At 39.4% G+C, this 14,778-nt stretch overlaps 2 protein-coding genes and 1 pseudogene across 2 annotated transcripts in view; 2 read left to right on the plus strand and 1 right to left on the minus strand.

The window, feature by feature from the left end:
• Window positions 1–2,614: 2,614 nt before the first annotated feature.
• Window positions 2,615–14,778, minus strand: part of LOC146493828 (neurexophilin-1) — a 73,187-nt gene continuing 61,023 nt past the window's right edge. Inside the window, exon 3 of the mRNA XM_085148957.1 lies at window positions 2,615–4,606. Coding sequence (XP_085005083.1) covers window positions 3,851–4,606 — 756 coding nt within the window. The 3' untranslated portion in view covers window positions 2,615–3,850. The remainder of the gene's footprint in view (window positions 4,607–14,778) is intronic.
• On the plus strand, window positions 6,453–8,586 carry LOC146493829 (uncharacterized). The gene has a single exon (XM_085149360.1). It carries the CDS (start codon window positions 7,390–7,392, stop codon window positions 8,584–8,586), a length of 1,197 nt encoding a protein of 398 aa, XP_085005486.1. The 5' UTR covers window positions 6,453–7,389.
• LOC146493830 (uncharacterized) lies at window positions 8,772–9,934 on the plus strand (annotated as a pseudogene).

Below are 14,778 nucleotides of genomic sequence, written 5' to 3' on the forward strand. Positions count from 1 at the left end.
AAATGATTAGTGTCTAGTGTCAGTTGGAATTAAGAAGTTCTGCTTTTTTATATATTTGCTTCTACACTGATGGTATTTCGTATATACTCTCCCTTGCTTGTTAAAACTGAGGATTGAGGGTAAAGTTTTGGGAGGCAGCTTCTTAATGAGGACAGCTATAAAAGTACCCCACAGACCTCCAATGAAAACACAAACCTGGCATCCACTTTAATTACTGATAAATTGTGAGCCAGCAAAAGGCAATGGATTTCCCTTCCCTAGAGGCTCTAATCTGTTTAAAGCTGAGTACTGATCCTAACTGCCGAGTTGGAGGATTTGATAGCAGGTGCCACTGTGAAGTCCCACAACAGACGCTATCAGTCTTGCATCCCAATCTCCACATCTCCCGGGGACTGAATTACAAGCTTGCCTCTGTGTGTCCAAATTTCTGCCATGTCTGATCATTCAAATCTGCTTGATCACACATGGCACTAGATTAATTATAGGCAGGCACGCTGCTTATGTGTTCTTATGTTGTCCCTGTTAGTGTGAAGGAAATGTCGAGACAGACTGTTTACACATGCACTGTTTGTACACTGCACAAATGTGAAAATCCAAAGCTGTTTAATTTAGCACAGTGCACACTAAGTGCTTAATCAGTCATTTCTTTAGCCTCAGGAAAAACACAATTTTGTATACTGCTTAAAAAAAATATTAGTAAACCGATAAAGATAATTAATTGCTACTAAAGATGATTACCGTTAACTACTTCATTGCATTATAATACATAAAAACTGTCTTATTGCAGAGTGTCATGCTAAAGTGTAATAAAAATCTCTGCAGTTTCTCATTACATTTTAATCTCTGTAGTTTCCATTTTAATGACAAATTCATAGCAAATTATCTGCATTCACTGATTGTGACACATTTGTCACACATTCTAGAAAACTGTCAGTGTAACCTGTCATTCAGTATAATCTGGTTTCTGTTTTCAGATCTATATCCACCAACTAACTCTATTATAACAGATATGTATCATATGTATGTCGAATGTGATTCTTCATTTTTATATTAACATTTTGTAGGTTTCCTTTAAATTATATTTTATTCATTGTTAATTTATTTTCAACTTAATCAAGGTTTTGGAATATTTAGTTCCCTGTCTCTGTGGCTGTCCCCTTGGATACAGCAGCTGTCCCAGCTACGCAGCCCAGATAAGCACAGGTTCTCTCCATCACTCTACACCAACCAAGCAAAATCCAATGCTGAGTGAGAAGGACTTGTTGCCTCCTGCTCTCTTCAAGTCTGGGAAAAAAAAGACTAAGCTGTGCCACAAACTCTGTAGAGACTAAGAATGATAATTTTATTCTTGAGATGGCTGATTATAACACATTCTCTTCTGTCTCCATGCCAGACTTTGTTTTTAGTTTCTGAACCGGCCACTACTTGTTTAATTTCCAAGCCTGATAATAAGCCCTTTTCTGGGAGGCAGTGGGGGGGTAGAGCGTACAACCCGATCCAGCGCGGAGGTGTGGGAAGCCAGATCGGGCGCCCCCCTTCCAGCTCTCCTCTCTGCTCTCTCCTATCTTGTCCCTTTTGTCTTACTCCTCTCTATCATAAGAGAGAAGGCTCCAGGCATCATAAGGCTACATAAATGTTAAAGATGTAAGTATTATTTCTCAGTTGCAGTGAATAGATAGAAGAAAATAAACTATAGAAACTAAACAGAAGAAAGAGAAATAATAATTTAACATAAACCAGTGACACACTCCGGGGCCTGATCAACCCTGGCAGGGCCTCCTTGGATGAGAGTGTCTAGTGATAATGGCCAAAACACCCAATGAATCCAAGGTCCACTACTGGTGTTTAACCAGAGCCTGAGCCTGTGGGTCCCACATCTGATCTGAACCAGCACCTGAGCATCCAGTGACAGTGGGTCCTGCTCCACTTGGGCCAGAGGAAAAACTGGAATTGGCATCAAGATCAGCCATCAGCCATGCTACCAGAGGGATTCCATCACTTCCATCAACGTTCCTTCGTCAACGGCCTCTGACAAAGGGTTGCTGTTGCCATCACTGGCCACCTACCAAGTGATCACAAACCTGTGAACCTGCTCCCTCACCTTCACAGGCTTCCTTGAGATTTGCACCAATGGACTCCCGGTCGGCCTTCAGAGTTGCACCATCTGTGCCGCTGATCTCCAGAGTCCTGTGTTTGGGACCCACGCAGCAGCCATGACATAGACCTATTAGTTATTCTAGAGGTGTTTAATATATGTGTGACCAAACCTCAATAAGCACACACATATGTATTTATGAGATACCACCAATTTATTTAAAATTACATTTTTTGGGCCTCTCACTGTTGCTCATGTTTTAGGCAACAAATCTTGTGTTAGATGGGGTAGGACTCATCACACAGATATCCAAGATAATGGAGAAACATGTAACATCTCCTTAATGAATTGAATTTTGAGTGAAACCTGAGTCTTTTCCTGTACTTTGTTGCAGTTCAGTTTATTATAATAAATTTTCCTTTGCCATTGTAGCCCATTGTCCTACAAAGACGGGTATGATGGTTTGCTGCTAACCTTCAACAAATCATTACTGATTTAATTAACTCACACATACCAGAATTCAATTGATAAAATTTCTGATTTCTTTAATCCATCTCCATCCCCAAACCTTCCCCCAACCCAGTAAAGAAAATTTAAGTCAATACTTTTATTATATTTAGTCAGTTCTAAATCGTCTGTACATGATTTCTGTTTTCATGAAATTCACACCTAGGGCTGCAACATCATTTTCTGTGTTAGAGGAACCAAGAACAAGCATAAATGGACTTTCAAGAGGACTTAGCAGAGGTGGTCAAAAACACAGCTCATGGGGCATATACAGAAGCAGCATAATTTGGATAAACTATGTACAATACAAACCATTCATACAAATTAAGCTCTAATATATAGAATTCAATACATTACATTTGCTATATTAATTGACAATGAACAAGTCTTATCCCCAAGAACCCACTGATCAGTCAGTTAATCCGAAATTTTGTCAGTTCAAAATATAGGCCAGTCATCTAACTGACTCAGTAGCTGGTTAAGTTCGTTGTCGCAAAAAGCTCTCTGATGATGACCGAGGACTGATCATCTTACACTATCTGAAAGTCTGTTGTTAACAGGTTTTCTCAACTGGCTGTAGAAGAAGCCAGCCTGGTAACCTCACTTATTAAACTACCTCACATTTCTAACAGCATCACACTCACATTTGAATCTTTGTTGTCATCCTCAGCCTCTTTTTCTAATGACATTTGAAGGATAGTTTTCATTCTTTTTAAACAAGGAGCTAACTTTTTTCCATTATTCAGAATAAAACGCAGAGTGAAACTGGTACAGCAGGGGCAAACAGTCCATATACTATCAAGAGTTAATACACTGTATATTGAAATATGCTAAAAGAAAACAAGGTTATTAACATTCAGTTGGACTACAAGTGTGATGTAAAAATAACAACAAGAAAGAGCAGAGTTCAATAATGAACAATTCGTACTAGTACTAACCCAAGATGACCCAAAGGCCATTGCTTTCGACAAAATTCAGCTGGGATAAATCATAATTAAGGGATAAAATTCTAACTGGTAATCCAAGGTAACTTTTAAGCAGTTTACAATTAGCACATTTTGTAAGAATTGAAAGTTGCTCTTTGCTCTTTCAGAAGATTGAACAGGGGAATCATTTGGGCATAGCTGACACTCTGATATGGACATGTTAAGGGACAGAAGGGCTAACATACAAATGTCTCTGGCCTGGATAGAAGTCCTAGTCTGTTCTCCACTCGACCACTATGTAGTTTGTGAGTGTATGGAAATGTCAGCCAGAGGGAAAGTAGGGAGTGTCACTGTGGTAGTTGTAGTCTGGACACACTTTCTGCACCAGTTTGTAGTCGGTGCTGTAGAAGGAAATGAAGATGCAGATGACTTTGAATGGTTTGGAGCAAAGCCAGGAGACATGGCTCTGAGTTTGCTCTTGGTAGCATGTCTTGGATGGGTCAAAGTTGCAGAGTGTGTTCTTGGCAGCCTTCTCAACCTTCTCATATTCTATGCGACAGTTGAAGGACTTTGAGTCCTTGGCATCAATGACGGACTGCTGTGCTGCCACATCAAACTCAACTATCTTTGTTGGAGGGACCAAGCTAACAGACACATTGCCCTGCCCTGTGGAGTTGTGGCGAAAGTAGACACTGAAGGTGCCGTTTCCATGATCTACAATCTTACCAGTGATTAGCAGGTTAAGTTTAACTGTCTTAATGTTTGAATGGAAGTCCCCCCAGCCAAACATCTTCTTAAACTTTCCTGTCTTGACCATAGGCCGCCGCTTAGCCCGTGGTCGTGAGTCCTGCAGGTCCGTGGAATTTCTCAGCCAATCCCAAAGATCCTGCTCCAAATAGGGCTCTGGAGTGTCATAGTGAAGATCCAAAGCTGTGCTGTTCTCCTTGCCTTGTAGAGTCTGTGATAGCAGCCTACTGATGGACATTTCCTTATTACTTTGTGTCCATATATGCTTAAGCGTGGATTTCAGATTTCCTGATTTGACAATGTCTGACTTTGAAGGATGAGCACTTGTAACCTGGGGAAGAGAGTAAAAAACATCTATTAGCTGAGAGTTTACATCAATATGAGGATGCTACGTTAGGATCTAGATATCTATGAACAGCCCGTTCTCACTCCTGAGGCGTAACATGCCGACGACTTCAAGTGTATGTAAGTGTGCTTATGATTAAAGTGACACTTTTTTTCAAATGGAAGAAACTTTTATTCCGTCCATCCATTTTCTTGACCACATATCCAATTAAGGCCACAGGAAGACTGGACAGGGTGACAGCTAGGGCTGGGTATCGTCACTGATTCCTATAACTGATTCGATTCCGATTCACAAGATCCCGATTTGATTGGATTCGATTTTGCATTAGAACCCTGCAGTCGATCAAAATCTGAAGAAAGGCTTTATTAGAGACATAGCTTTTGTAATTTGGTATAATTTGTAAAAGTTTAAATTACACTGCACACAACGGTAGACTGGTGCGTAATAAGCAAGCAAATAATGCAGAAAACAGATTTTATTTATGCTTGTTCAGTGAATTTTGGTCAGAGGGTGATGAAACCTGCAGCTTCAGAATCTGTGAGATGTTGGCTTTTGCAAACATGCTGTCGGCAAACAGGGAAATCTGCGCTATAGCAAATTTAGATTCATCCAGCTACCCTAACATAAATGTGAACCATGGAGAATGCTAGAGTACCCAAAGTGAACCTATGGGGACAGAAATAATATGCAAGTTGCACACAGGAAGTCTGTGTTTATTTTTTTTTTTTAAACTTATATTCTTTGTTGAAAATCAAACATTTTAAAATGTAGAACACATTTCACAAGTTGATATAGTATTCATTCAATTCAACTCTCTTTAACGCAATAACAATTTAATTGAATTTTATTTAATTAATGCCAAATCAAAACAACAGTCCCTTCATGGTGCTTTATGCTGTAAGGTAAAGACCCCACAAAATATGTAGTAAGTAATTAATAAATAATATTCAGGACCTTGCTATTGAAGAAAGTTATGGTTATGCCAATAATGTTTGTTTAAAATCCTACAGTGTCGCTGAATTAAAGCAATTCTGCAACGAATGGGCCAAAATTCCTCCACAGCAATGCAAAAGATTCATTATCGACGATCACAATCATCTTCTTCATCAAGCAGTTGATTGTAGTTTTTGCTGCAAAGTGTTGGATAACCAATGGTTAAGTTTAGGGAACAGTTACTTTTGACATAGGGCCAGGTAGGTTTGGAAGTTTTTTTCCACTCAATAAGTGAAATCATGATTAAAAACCAGAGGTTTGTATTTACTTGTCTTTGTCTAATTTCAGATTTGTTTGATGATCTGAAACATGTAAGTTAAAAATAAACAAGTGCCCAGAAAATATCCTGAAGAGTTTAGATACTTTTACAGAAAGGTATCTCAGTGTAAATGTGCATGTTGTTTAATTGTATGGAAATTACATTTTTATTGGACAGAGTTGTAATTTGACCCTGATGTTACCTTGAATTAACGGCAGTAGCAATTATTGCAAATATGTTAGAATCAGCCAGTCTTGTGTTCCTCTAAATACATTTTTCAGCTTCTAAAGGTTCTAAAACTGTAATAGTATGAATATTATTTTAAATAGAGTGACACGAAACGCTGAAGACCAGTATATGCACTTCTTGAGTCCTTTGAGTCTTTTGACCTCTTTTATTCAGACATGCAAGCAATGATCATCATTAAATTCTTATAAGATACAAAAACAATAGTTATTAATTAATTTTTACCCACAAAAAATGAATAGTTAATGCAAACTTAAAAACATGAAGAGATCGTCCTCCTCTGTTTGTTTGTTTTTTCTGCCTGCTTACAAGATGAAAATTGTTGCATATCATACCAAATTGAAAATAATCAAGTTAAAGCAAAGCTTGGAATAAAAAGAGACCCAAAAAGTCCTAGCTTTGAAAAGATATTCATTGTTTCCAGATCTAACTTAGTAAATCCTGCTCTTGCTCTTGACGAAGTCGCACTTTTCTCCTCCTCCTCCTCCTCCTCTCCCTTAGCTTCCCTGCTTAGCCTCTTATGTCCTTGTCTAGTCTCGTGTTTTTTGTATTACTTTTCCCTGGAACATTCTCTCACTGTCTGTTCTCTAAAACCTAAAAGAGGAATTATGGATCAACTGGTCCCTAAATGCAATTGACACCCCTTTCTCAATGAGAAGTTTGGGCTTGGGTGAGCCTGAGTGCTGAAGATATCTACCTATTCAGAACCATGGTAACAGGGTTCTTGCTGATCGGAGCTGGCTTGGCCCTGACTTATCGAAGAATTAAGGAAGCGGAACCGGCTGTTCAAACCCCCACAAGGCTGCCCGCTGGGATTGGAATGATGGGAGAGGCGTGAGTGGGCTCATTGAGTCAGCACGGATAAGATCTTGGAGAGGCTACGGCTGCTGTGAATACTCAGAATAAGATCTCTGACTGCAGACTGGGTACATCTCGGAAGGGCTAGCCCGGAATAACATCTCTGAGCTCAAATTGGATGACATCTCGGGGAGGCACACTGCCGTGAGTTCTCAGAATCGGCTCTTTGAGCACGAAAAATGACAACATCACAGAACGCAAGTATGGTGAAGCTCGCGGCTCTCCAACGGGAGATTGAGAGACCAGTGTTGGACTGTAGAACTGCTTTGAAATTCATATGAGCTGTTTGCACTAAAGTATAAACCACCATCACTTATGCAGATACCCCTTTGGCGCCAGCTGCGGTCTCAAGGCTGGAGCTGAACAACAACACCCTGATAACGACTGTGTTTAGTCTGTTCCTTCCCATTCCATGCAAGGCCACCTGGGTTGGCTGGAAGACTGTTTACTTAGCCTGGCAGGGCGAAGGACACTGTCTCAGCTGAACTCTGGACACACACACACATACACATACACTGATATGCACACACTCATCCCCCCTCCCTTTCCAAACGCCTTCGACGCTTATTCCCTTCCGATGCTGACGGTGGATCAAGGAGACCAGCGCACGCAGGCCTGGATGTACTGTCTAAATCGGCTGTCTCTCACCCTTTACCCACCCCTGTTGCTTGTCATGTGTTTCTTTGGTGTATTAAGAGTTTTTTCATGTGCAGAGGTGTTTTTTTCTGTTCTCAAACTGATCTCCCTGTTGGAGCTCAGTCTGGGGGGAGTTATTTTTTTTCTTCTAATCTTTCCTCATGTGGTGCATTTTCCATTGTTATACCTCTCTGACCTGTCTTCCCCATGTGATGTTAAACTAGACATAAGAGCGACAGGACTTAGTGCTGCTGAACTGAAGAAGCTCGTCGCTGCATATATCGTCGAGAACATGTTGCCTATTTCCACTGTAGACTCTGAATCATTCCGACGTATCGTAGAAAAAATACCAACTAAAAGTGGTGTCAAGCTGCCCCAGAGAAAGTCATTTGTAGGATACCCTGAGAGAGAATATGACAAAATGAACTCTAACTTAAAGGCTACACTCGAAGAGGCAGAGTTTGTTTCCACTACTGCTGACATCTGGATGGTAAATAATAAACGTTTTATGGGTGTAACTCACTGGATTAATTCCACATTACAACGCAACAAGGCCGCCCTAGCATGCAAGAGAATTAAAGGCAGCCATACCTATGATGTAATCGGAGCAGAGATTGAAGAAATCCATTCATCATATGGACTACAAGACAAAGTTATTGCCACTGTAATGGATAATGCATCCAATTTTCCTAAAGCATTCAGAGTATGTCAGCCCTGTCATTTGGAGTCTGAATCTGAAAATGAAGAAGGTGATGACGAGGAACCGACCTTTACTGATGTCATAGAAGCTCTTTCAACCGCATCTGGAGATGCACAGTTTAGCCTCCCTCCACACTACAGATGTGCATCGCACACAATTAACTTGATTTCAACAAGCAATGTTGACAAACATCTAAACTCCTGTGCAGACACCAAGGCTGCATATAGGAGTAGCATTGCAAAATGTTCTGCTCTTTGGACTAAAGCAAGTTGATCAACATCAAGTCAGCCGGAGGAAACCTAATGGTACCGACATCCACAAGGTGGAATTCCCTGTATGAGGCCATTTCTAGAATCATCACAATTCCCTTGAATGAACTTAATCCCCTCTGTGTAAAACTGGGAATCAACTGCCTTAATTAAAGGGAGTACCAGTTCTTGAAAGAGTACTGTACTGTGATGAAGTCCCTGACAGTGGCTCTGGACATCTTACAAGGGGATGAGTGCACCTGTGGGGCTTTACTGCCAACACTCACAAGCCTGATGTCAAAGACGCTTGCCCTGAAAGATGACCTCTCTAGAATGACAGCTGTCATTGTAAAGGTAAGATTATTATTGGATAATTGCTTTGGGTGGATTTGTTAAATTTATTATACGATTCACAGTGGGTGGATGTTATACTTAGTTTTAAGCAGTGTGTACAATTATTAAAATGATAGAATAAAAGACCAAGTATTCACCCCTTGTTAAATATCAGGGACATTGATCATCATTAATCATGAATATTAATCATAATATCAACAAAAGCCTCAACCAAAATTAAACCTCATACAGTATTGATAATAGAAAATATAGATGGTTTAGGGCAGTAAAGCCCACAAAATCATGACAATAGGTAATTATATAGTAAAATAATTTTATTCTTAGATGCATCATGTTGTATGTTACAGGCCCTCAAGACTTGTTTTGATGCTGTTCTGGACAGCCAAGAAGGACTTCTCGCAGCGGCCACTTGTCCCAAGTTTAAACATTTAAACAAGTTTAAAGGAGAGAGTATGTGAAGGAGCTCCTGATAACAGAGTGTCGTAAAGCTGCTCCTGCAACTGAGAACACTAATGTGTCCCAGATGCCAGCCAGCCCAGGAAAAATGGACTTTTTTGAATTTCAGAACCAGCCCACAGAAAGCTTCTCAGCAGAAAAATAAGTAACTGACTGTTTAAGGTCAGGCTATGAGCTTGAGATTCTGAATCAGTTCCCAAATCTCAAAAAGATGTACATGAAATACAAGAGTCCAACTCCATCCAGTGCACCAGTGGAACGGCTGTTCAGTTTAGGTGGATTGGTGCTTTCCCCAAAAGGAACAGACTGTCTGATAGAAGGTTTGAGAAGCTTCTGCTGATGCGATATAACCACAGTTTCAGTCCAAAAGAAAACAATAAAACAGGTCTTTTTCAGGGTTGCCACAAAATGAGACTGGATTAACAGCCTAAATGTAGCATGCAATAGCAATTTCTGGTTTGGTAATCTCAATATTACGCCTCTCTGCACTTTACCAACTGTTAAAAGATGTTATTGTTAATTTTATTTATTTTATTTCTTTTTTTTGTTTTTGTATTTATGTGAAAGGATGTTTGTGTATACACAAAAAATAATTTTATGTTATATACTGTAATATGCAGAAATACAGTTTAAGCCTTTATTTTCTTAAAATATGGTGTAATGTGCAGAAATTTATTAAAGTCAAAGACTGTTGAATTTAATTTTTTTTGACGCAATGTTTATAAAGTTAAGATTAAAAGTAATAAACCAATTTTTAAAAAGACACTTTTCAATTTGATTCACTTTTATTCACTTTTTTTGGATTATGCAAAAAAATAGAATTGGGCCAAAAGGTCTATTGGTTTGTCACGCATTCAGGTTGTGTATCATGTTTTTGAAAAGTAACTAAGTAACTAATTACTTTTGAAAATAAGTTGCTCCAGTATAATGTGAATTTCCCCATAATGTCCTTTTTGACAAAGAATATAGTTAGGGTTGGATCGGGTGTCACTGAATTCCCCCTTAGTTACACTGTAATAGGTCAAGGTTGCTGGGGGCTTTCCATGATGATGATTTATTCTTCATTCACCTTTTTTTCACACACTGTTTATACGCCATTCTGCATTTAATCACTAGTTATTATTAATCTCTAGTTCTCTTCCACTCTTCCTTTGTTTGTCATATCTTCCTCCCCTTTACTCCAACCAGTCACAGCAGAGGACCCCCCCCTCCCTGAGTCTAGCTCTTTTTGTTAAAAGGGATTTTTTCTTTCCCAAGTTTGCTAAAGCATTTTCTCATAGGAGAAAATGTATTGATTTAACTTACAATCTAAAGCACCTTTGTCATGTGGAGTCTACAGTTTTCATGATTTTCTCCACAAGTCACCACTTCCTCCCTGGTAAAAAACCAACTCTGTCTCTGCTACTTCACAGAGTACTTGTGAGCATTCTGCGTGAGCCACTTGGCTCCACCTCCCCAAACACTCCGTCTTTATTCATTCGCCTGCTTCCTGCTGTATTAGACAGCATTATGACAGCCTTGAGGCAACAGTTGTATTGATTTAGTGCTATACTGCAGGAAAAATAGGTATTGAACACATCACTAAAAGAACATGCCACCAATTTTCTAAGTAAATATATTTCTAAAGGTGCTATAAAATTCTCACTAGATGTAACAACCCATCCAATCCACACATGCCAAGAAGTCAAACCACTGATGGTAAATGGCCGGCATTTGTATAGCGCTTTACTCAGTCCCTAAGGACCCCAAAGCGCTTTACACTACATTCAGTCATTCACACACTGGCAATGGCAAACTACATTGTAGCCACAGTTGCCCTGGGGCACACTGACAGAGGTGAGGCTGCCGGACACTGGTGCCACCGGGCAAATATGGGGTTAGTATCTTTCCCAAGGATATTTGGCATGCAGCCAGGAGGCAGCCTGGGATCAAACCACCGACCTTCTGATTAGTGGCTGACCTGCTCTGCCACCTGAGCTACAGCCACAAGCCACTGATGTCCATAAATGATAAGTAATGATAAGGCGTGACCAAGGAAAAAAATATTGAACACATGAAGTGAAAAGGGGGTGCATTTAAAGTTGGCTGATCAACATTTAGACAAGCTTGTGAAATACTGGGACAATCTAGTCTGGTCAGATGAGGCCAGAATTGAACTGTTTTGATGGCGTAATATACACCGTGTTTGGATTTTAAAAGTCACTGCATATCGACCCAAAAACACCATAACAACTGCAAAGTTTGGAGGTGGAAACATCATGGTATTAGGCGATTTTTCTGCAAATGGCACACTTCACATAAGGAAGAATGTATGGAAAAATGTATCGAGACATTCCTGTCTCAAAACCTGCCGCCATCTAACAGGATGATGAAGATGAAATTAGGATGGATGTTTCAGCAAGACTGTCACATGCCATGATACGCAGCACTTTGTTTTTCTGTTGCTCTTGTCTTTCAGGTGTCAAGCCTCCTCCTATTGGCCAATTCAAAGATAATTGGCATGTGCCTATTGGCTAATCTGGGCACAGTAGCCCAGCAGTCCCCAACCTTTTTTTGCCACAAAAATTATTATTTTCACGACCTGCCTTTAAGTTGTCGTGGAAAAATACAACAAATAAAACCTGTAAAGGTACCAAAAAAAGTAAGATTTATTCATAACACACAGGAAAAGACCCAGAGAAACTGAGTTAACAATAAAAACTATTAAAAATAATGATAAAAATCAATAAAACCCCTGAAAACTACACATTTCACACCCAAACCTCAACTCTTGTTGGTACCAAACGACTGGTACCGGTCCGTGGCCCAGGGGTTGGGGACGGCTGTAGACCAATCGCTTGCCAGGGATCATTACAAAAGAGCAGCTTCCTGGCCAGCTTTCTGATGTTCTCTAAACGTTTGTTTGTAGGCTTATGTGTATGTGAACAGAGAGTTTTGGTGGGAGGCTGGACAGGTAAGATTGGGGTACCCCATACACTTGCAACTGGGCATTTATTGTTAAAAACACTAGGTTATACGCTTGATGCCACTTTTGTATGTTTTGACTGACCCTTTTTTGTCAAGCAGCTAGGCAGACCTTTTGTTTTGTGTATTGTTTTATTTAGACCTTAGGAAAGAAGTCAGCCTCTTTTTGTTTTCTTAATTTCATTTCTTAATTTTGATTTGGCTCAACCGCCTAGTCCTCCTCCACCACCCTTTTCTTTTGTTGAGTTTATGATTGTCAAGGCACAGTAAACCATCAATAAAAACTGCCTGACTGTAACCTGGCCGTTGTCTCTCTCCTTCATTAATTGTGGTTGTCTTGTGTTGCCGTCTCCTCCTTGCCTTAGCCCCCACCGTGGTGGTGGTGGAAGAATGAGCCAAAGTCATACTTGAGCAATGCATATGACTATTTTCTCCATACAGCAAGAGTCTTGAAGCTGTCATCACCAACAAAGGCTTTTGTACAAAGTATTAAATAATTTTCTGTAAGCGTGTTCAATGCTTTTTTCTCTGTGTCAATGCTCATTATATTGTAGGGTCTTTATCTTACAATATAAAGTGCATTGAGGAAACTATTGCTGTGATTTGGTGCTATAACAATTACATTTAATTGAATTAAAATTTAGATTACACATAACTTAATTTATGGACATCTATGATTTATTTCTTTGCATGTGTGGATTGGATGAGTTGCTACAGACATCTGCTGAGAATTTCATGTCAGTAGCACTTTTAGAAATACATTTACTTAGAAAACTGGTCACGTGTTCAATACTTATTTTACCCACTGTATAAAAAAACATTGAATTGAATTAAAAATTAAATGATGCTCAGGTAGTAGCAGGGGCTCATGGTGTGTAAAAATAATATGCACACAACATTACATCACTAGCAGCCCAAGGTCTAATGTACTAATCAGAAGGTTGGTGGTTCAAGCCCTGTTTGCACCAGTGTCTTGGCCAGGAATATTTTGCAAGTATTCTTGGGCAAGATATTGAACCCCAAGTTGTTTTCCAATATTTTCATCAGAGTTTGAACACTAATTAGAAAACATGTAGAAAAAAAAAAATATAGAAAAAGTGCTTGTATGAATCTGTTGTACTGGTTAATGAGACATGTTGTATAATGCGCTTTGAGTCCCCCATTAGACTACGGCTAGAACATCAATGGGCTTACTGAGTGTATCACCAACTACATAACTTTCTGCACCAACCCCATTGTTCCAGCTCAGACTGTCCAATCGTTTCCCAAATACCAAGCTGTGGGTGACTAAGGACATCAAAGCCCTCCTCAGTGACAAGAAGGGGGCTTTCAGAGGCTACGTCCACACTAGCCCAAATAAATTTGAAAACAGCGTTTTCGTCTCAAAATGCTCCGCGTCCACACTATCATTTTCAGTCTTTTTTACAGAGTTTTGCGTCCACATTGAAACGGCCGAAAACGCTTACCTTCCCGTACTGCGCATGCGTGAAACGCAAGACGATTCGACCTGCCTCATTTCTGTCTGCCGTTTATTTACTTTCCGGCTCTTTGAAACGTTGCGGCAATGAAAAGTTTTTTAAATGGACTAACAATGAGGTGGAGTTGTTGCTGCGAGTAACACAAAAGTACAAAGTTGCAAAAGCGAGTGAGAATTAAAGAATTTGAAGAAAAGCTATCTAAAGCATGTACAAACTGATATTAATCTTTAACCCTTTGAGGTCCACACCAAGAAAAAAACAATGCAAAGATTTTTTGTTTGCATTTCTTATTGATTTGGGTGAGTAATAACCACAATCAATATTTTTTTTCAATAGACCCTGTAGTTTTTAAAATATTGATCTCTACCAAATGGTTGAGATGTCACTTAAATGTCATGTAAAGTACATTATATAATACAGTTGAAATTGTATTTATAATTATAATTTAATTAATAACAAAGACTATCCAGAGCATTGGATACAGTTTATTTCTAATAGCATGCCAGTAAACATTGCTGTTTTCATTCCATCAAAGGACAGTATTATATCAAACTACAAAATACATTGTTTTAATCTGCAAATGTGAAAAATGTGCTACAGCACAAAATACTCACATTCAGGCCACTTCTGATTGAATGCTACTGTGCAAAATCATTTTTGTTTTTAAAAAATAAATAAATAAAAACAGTGCAAATCAAGCACATCTGCATGTGGTTTTGGTCGTTGGGGTCTTATGGTGTAGCATTGATTCTGTGGTCTTGGAGAGCTGAATCATGGTTGTCCAACTCTAGATGCTGGCTTGTTAACTTTTTGAGAGCCATCGGTTTCTGGTCCAGTAGGGCACAGTCCCTCTTGTAGACCAGGTATTAAAGTCAAGGATGTAGCCGAGCAGTGGAATATGCCATCTCCTTAACTTGTAACTTATAACTTATCTTATACAGGTGTAATATCATATCAGAAAGCTT

Source organism: Neolamprologus multifasciatus, chromosome 22, assembly GCF_963576455.1.
Source record: "Neolamprologus multifasciatus chromosome 22, fNeoMul1.2, whole genome shotgun sequence".
Taxonomy (NCBI): Eukaryota; Metazoa; Chordata; class Actinopteri; order Cichliformes; family Cichlidae; genus Neolamprologus; species Neolamprologus multifasciatus.

Coding starts and splice junctions, on each gene's coding strand:
- LOC146493829 (XM_085149360.1), top strand. CDS start 7,390: ATGCAAGGCCACCTGGGTTGGCTGGAAGACTGTTTACTTAGCCTGGCA.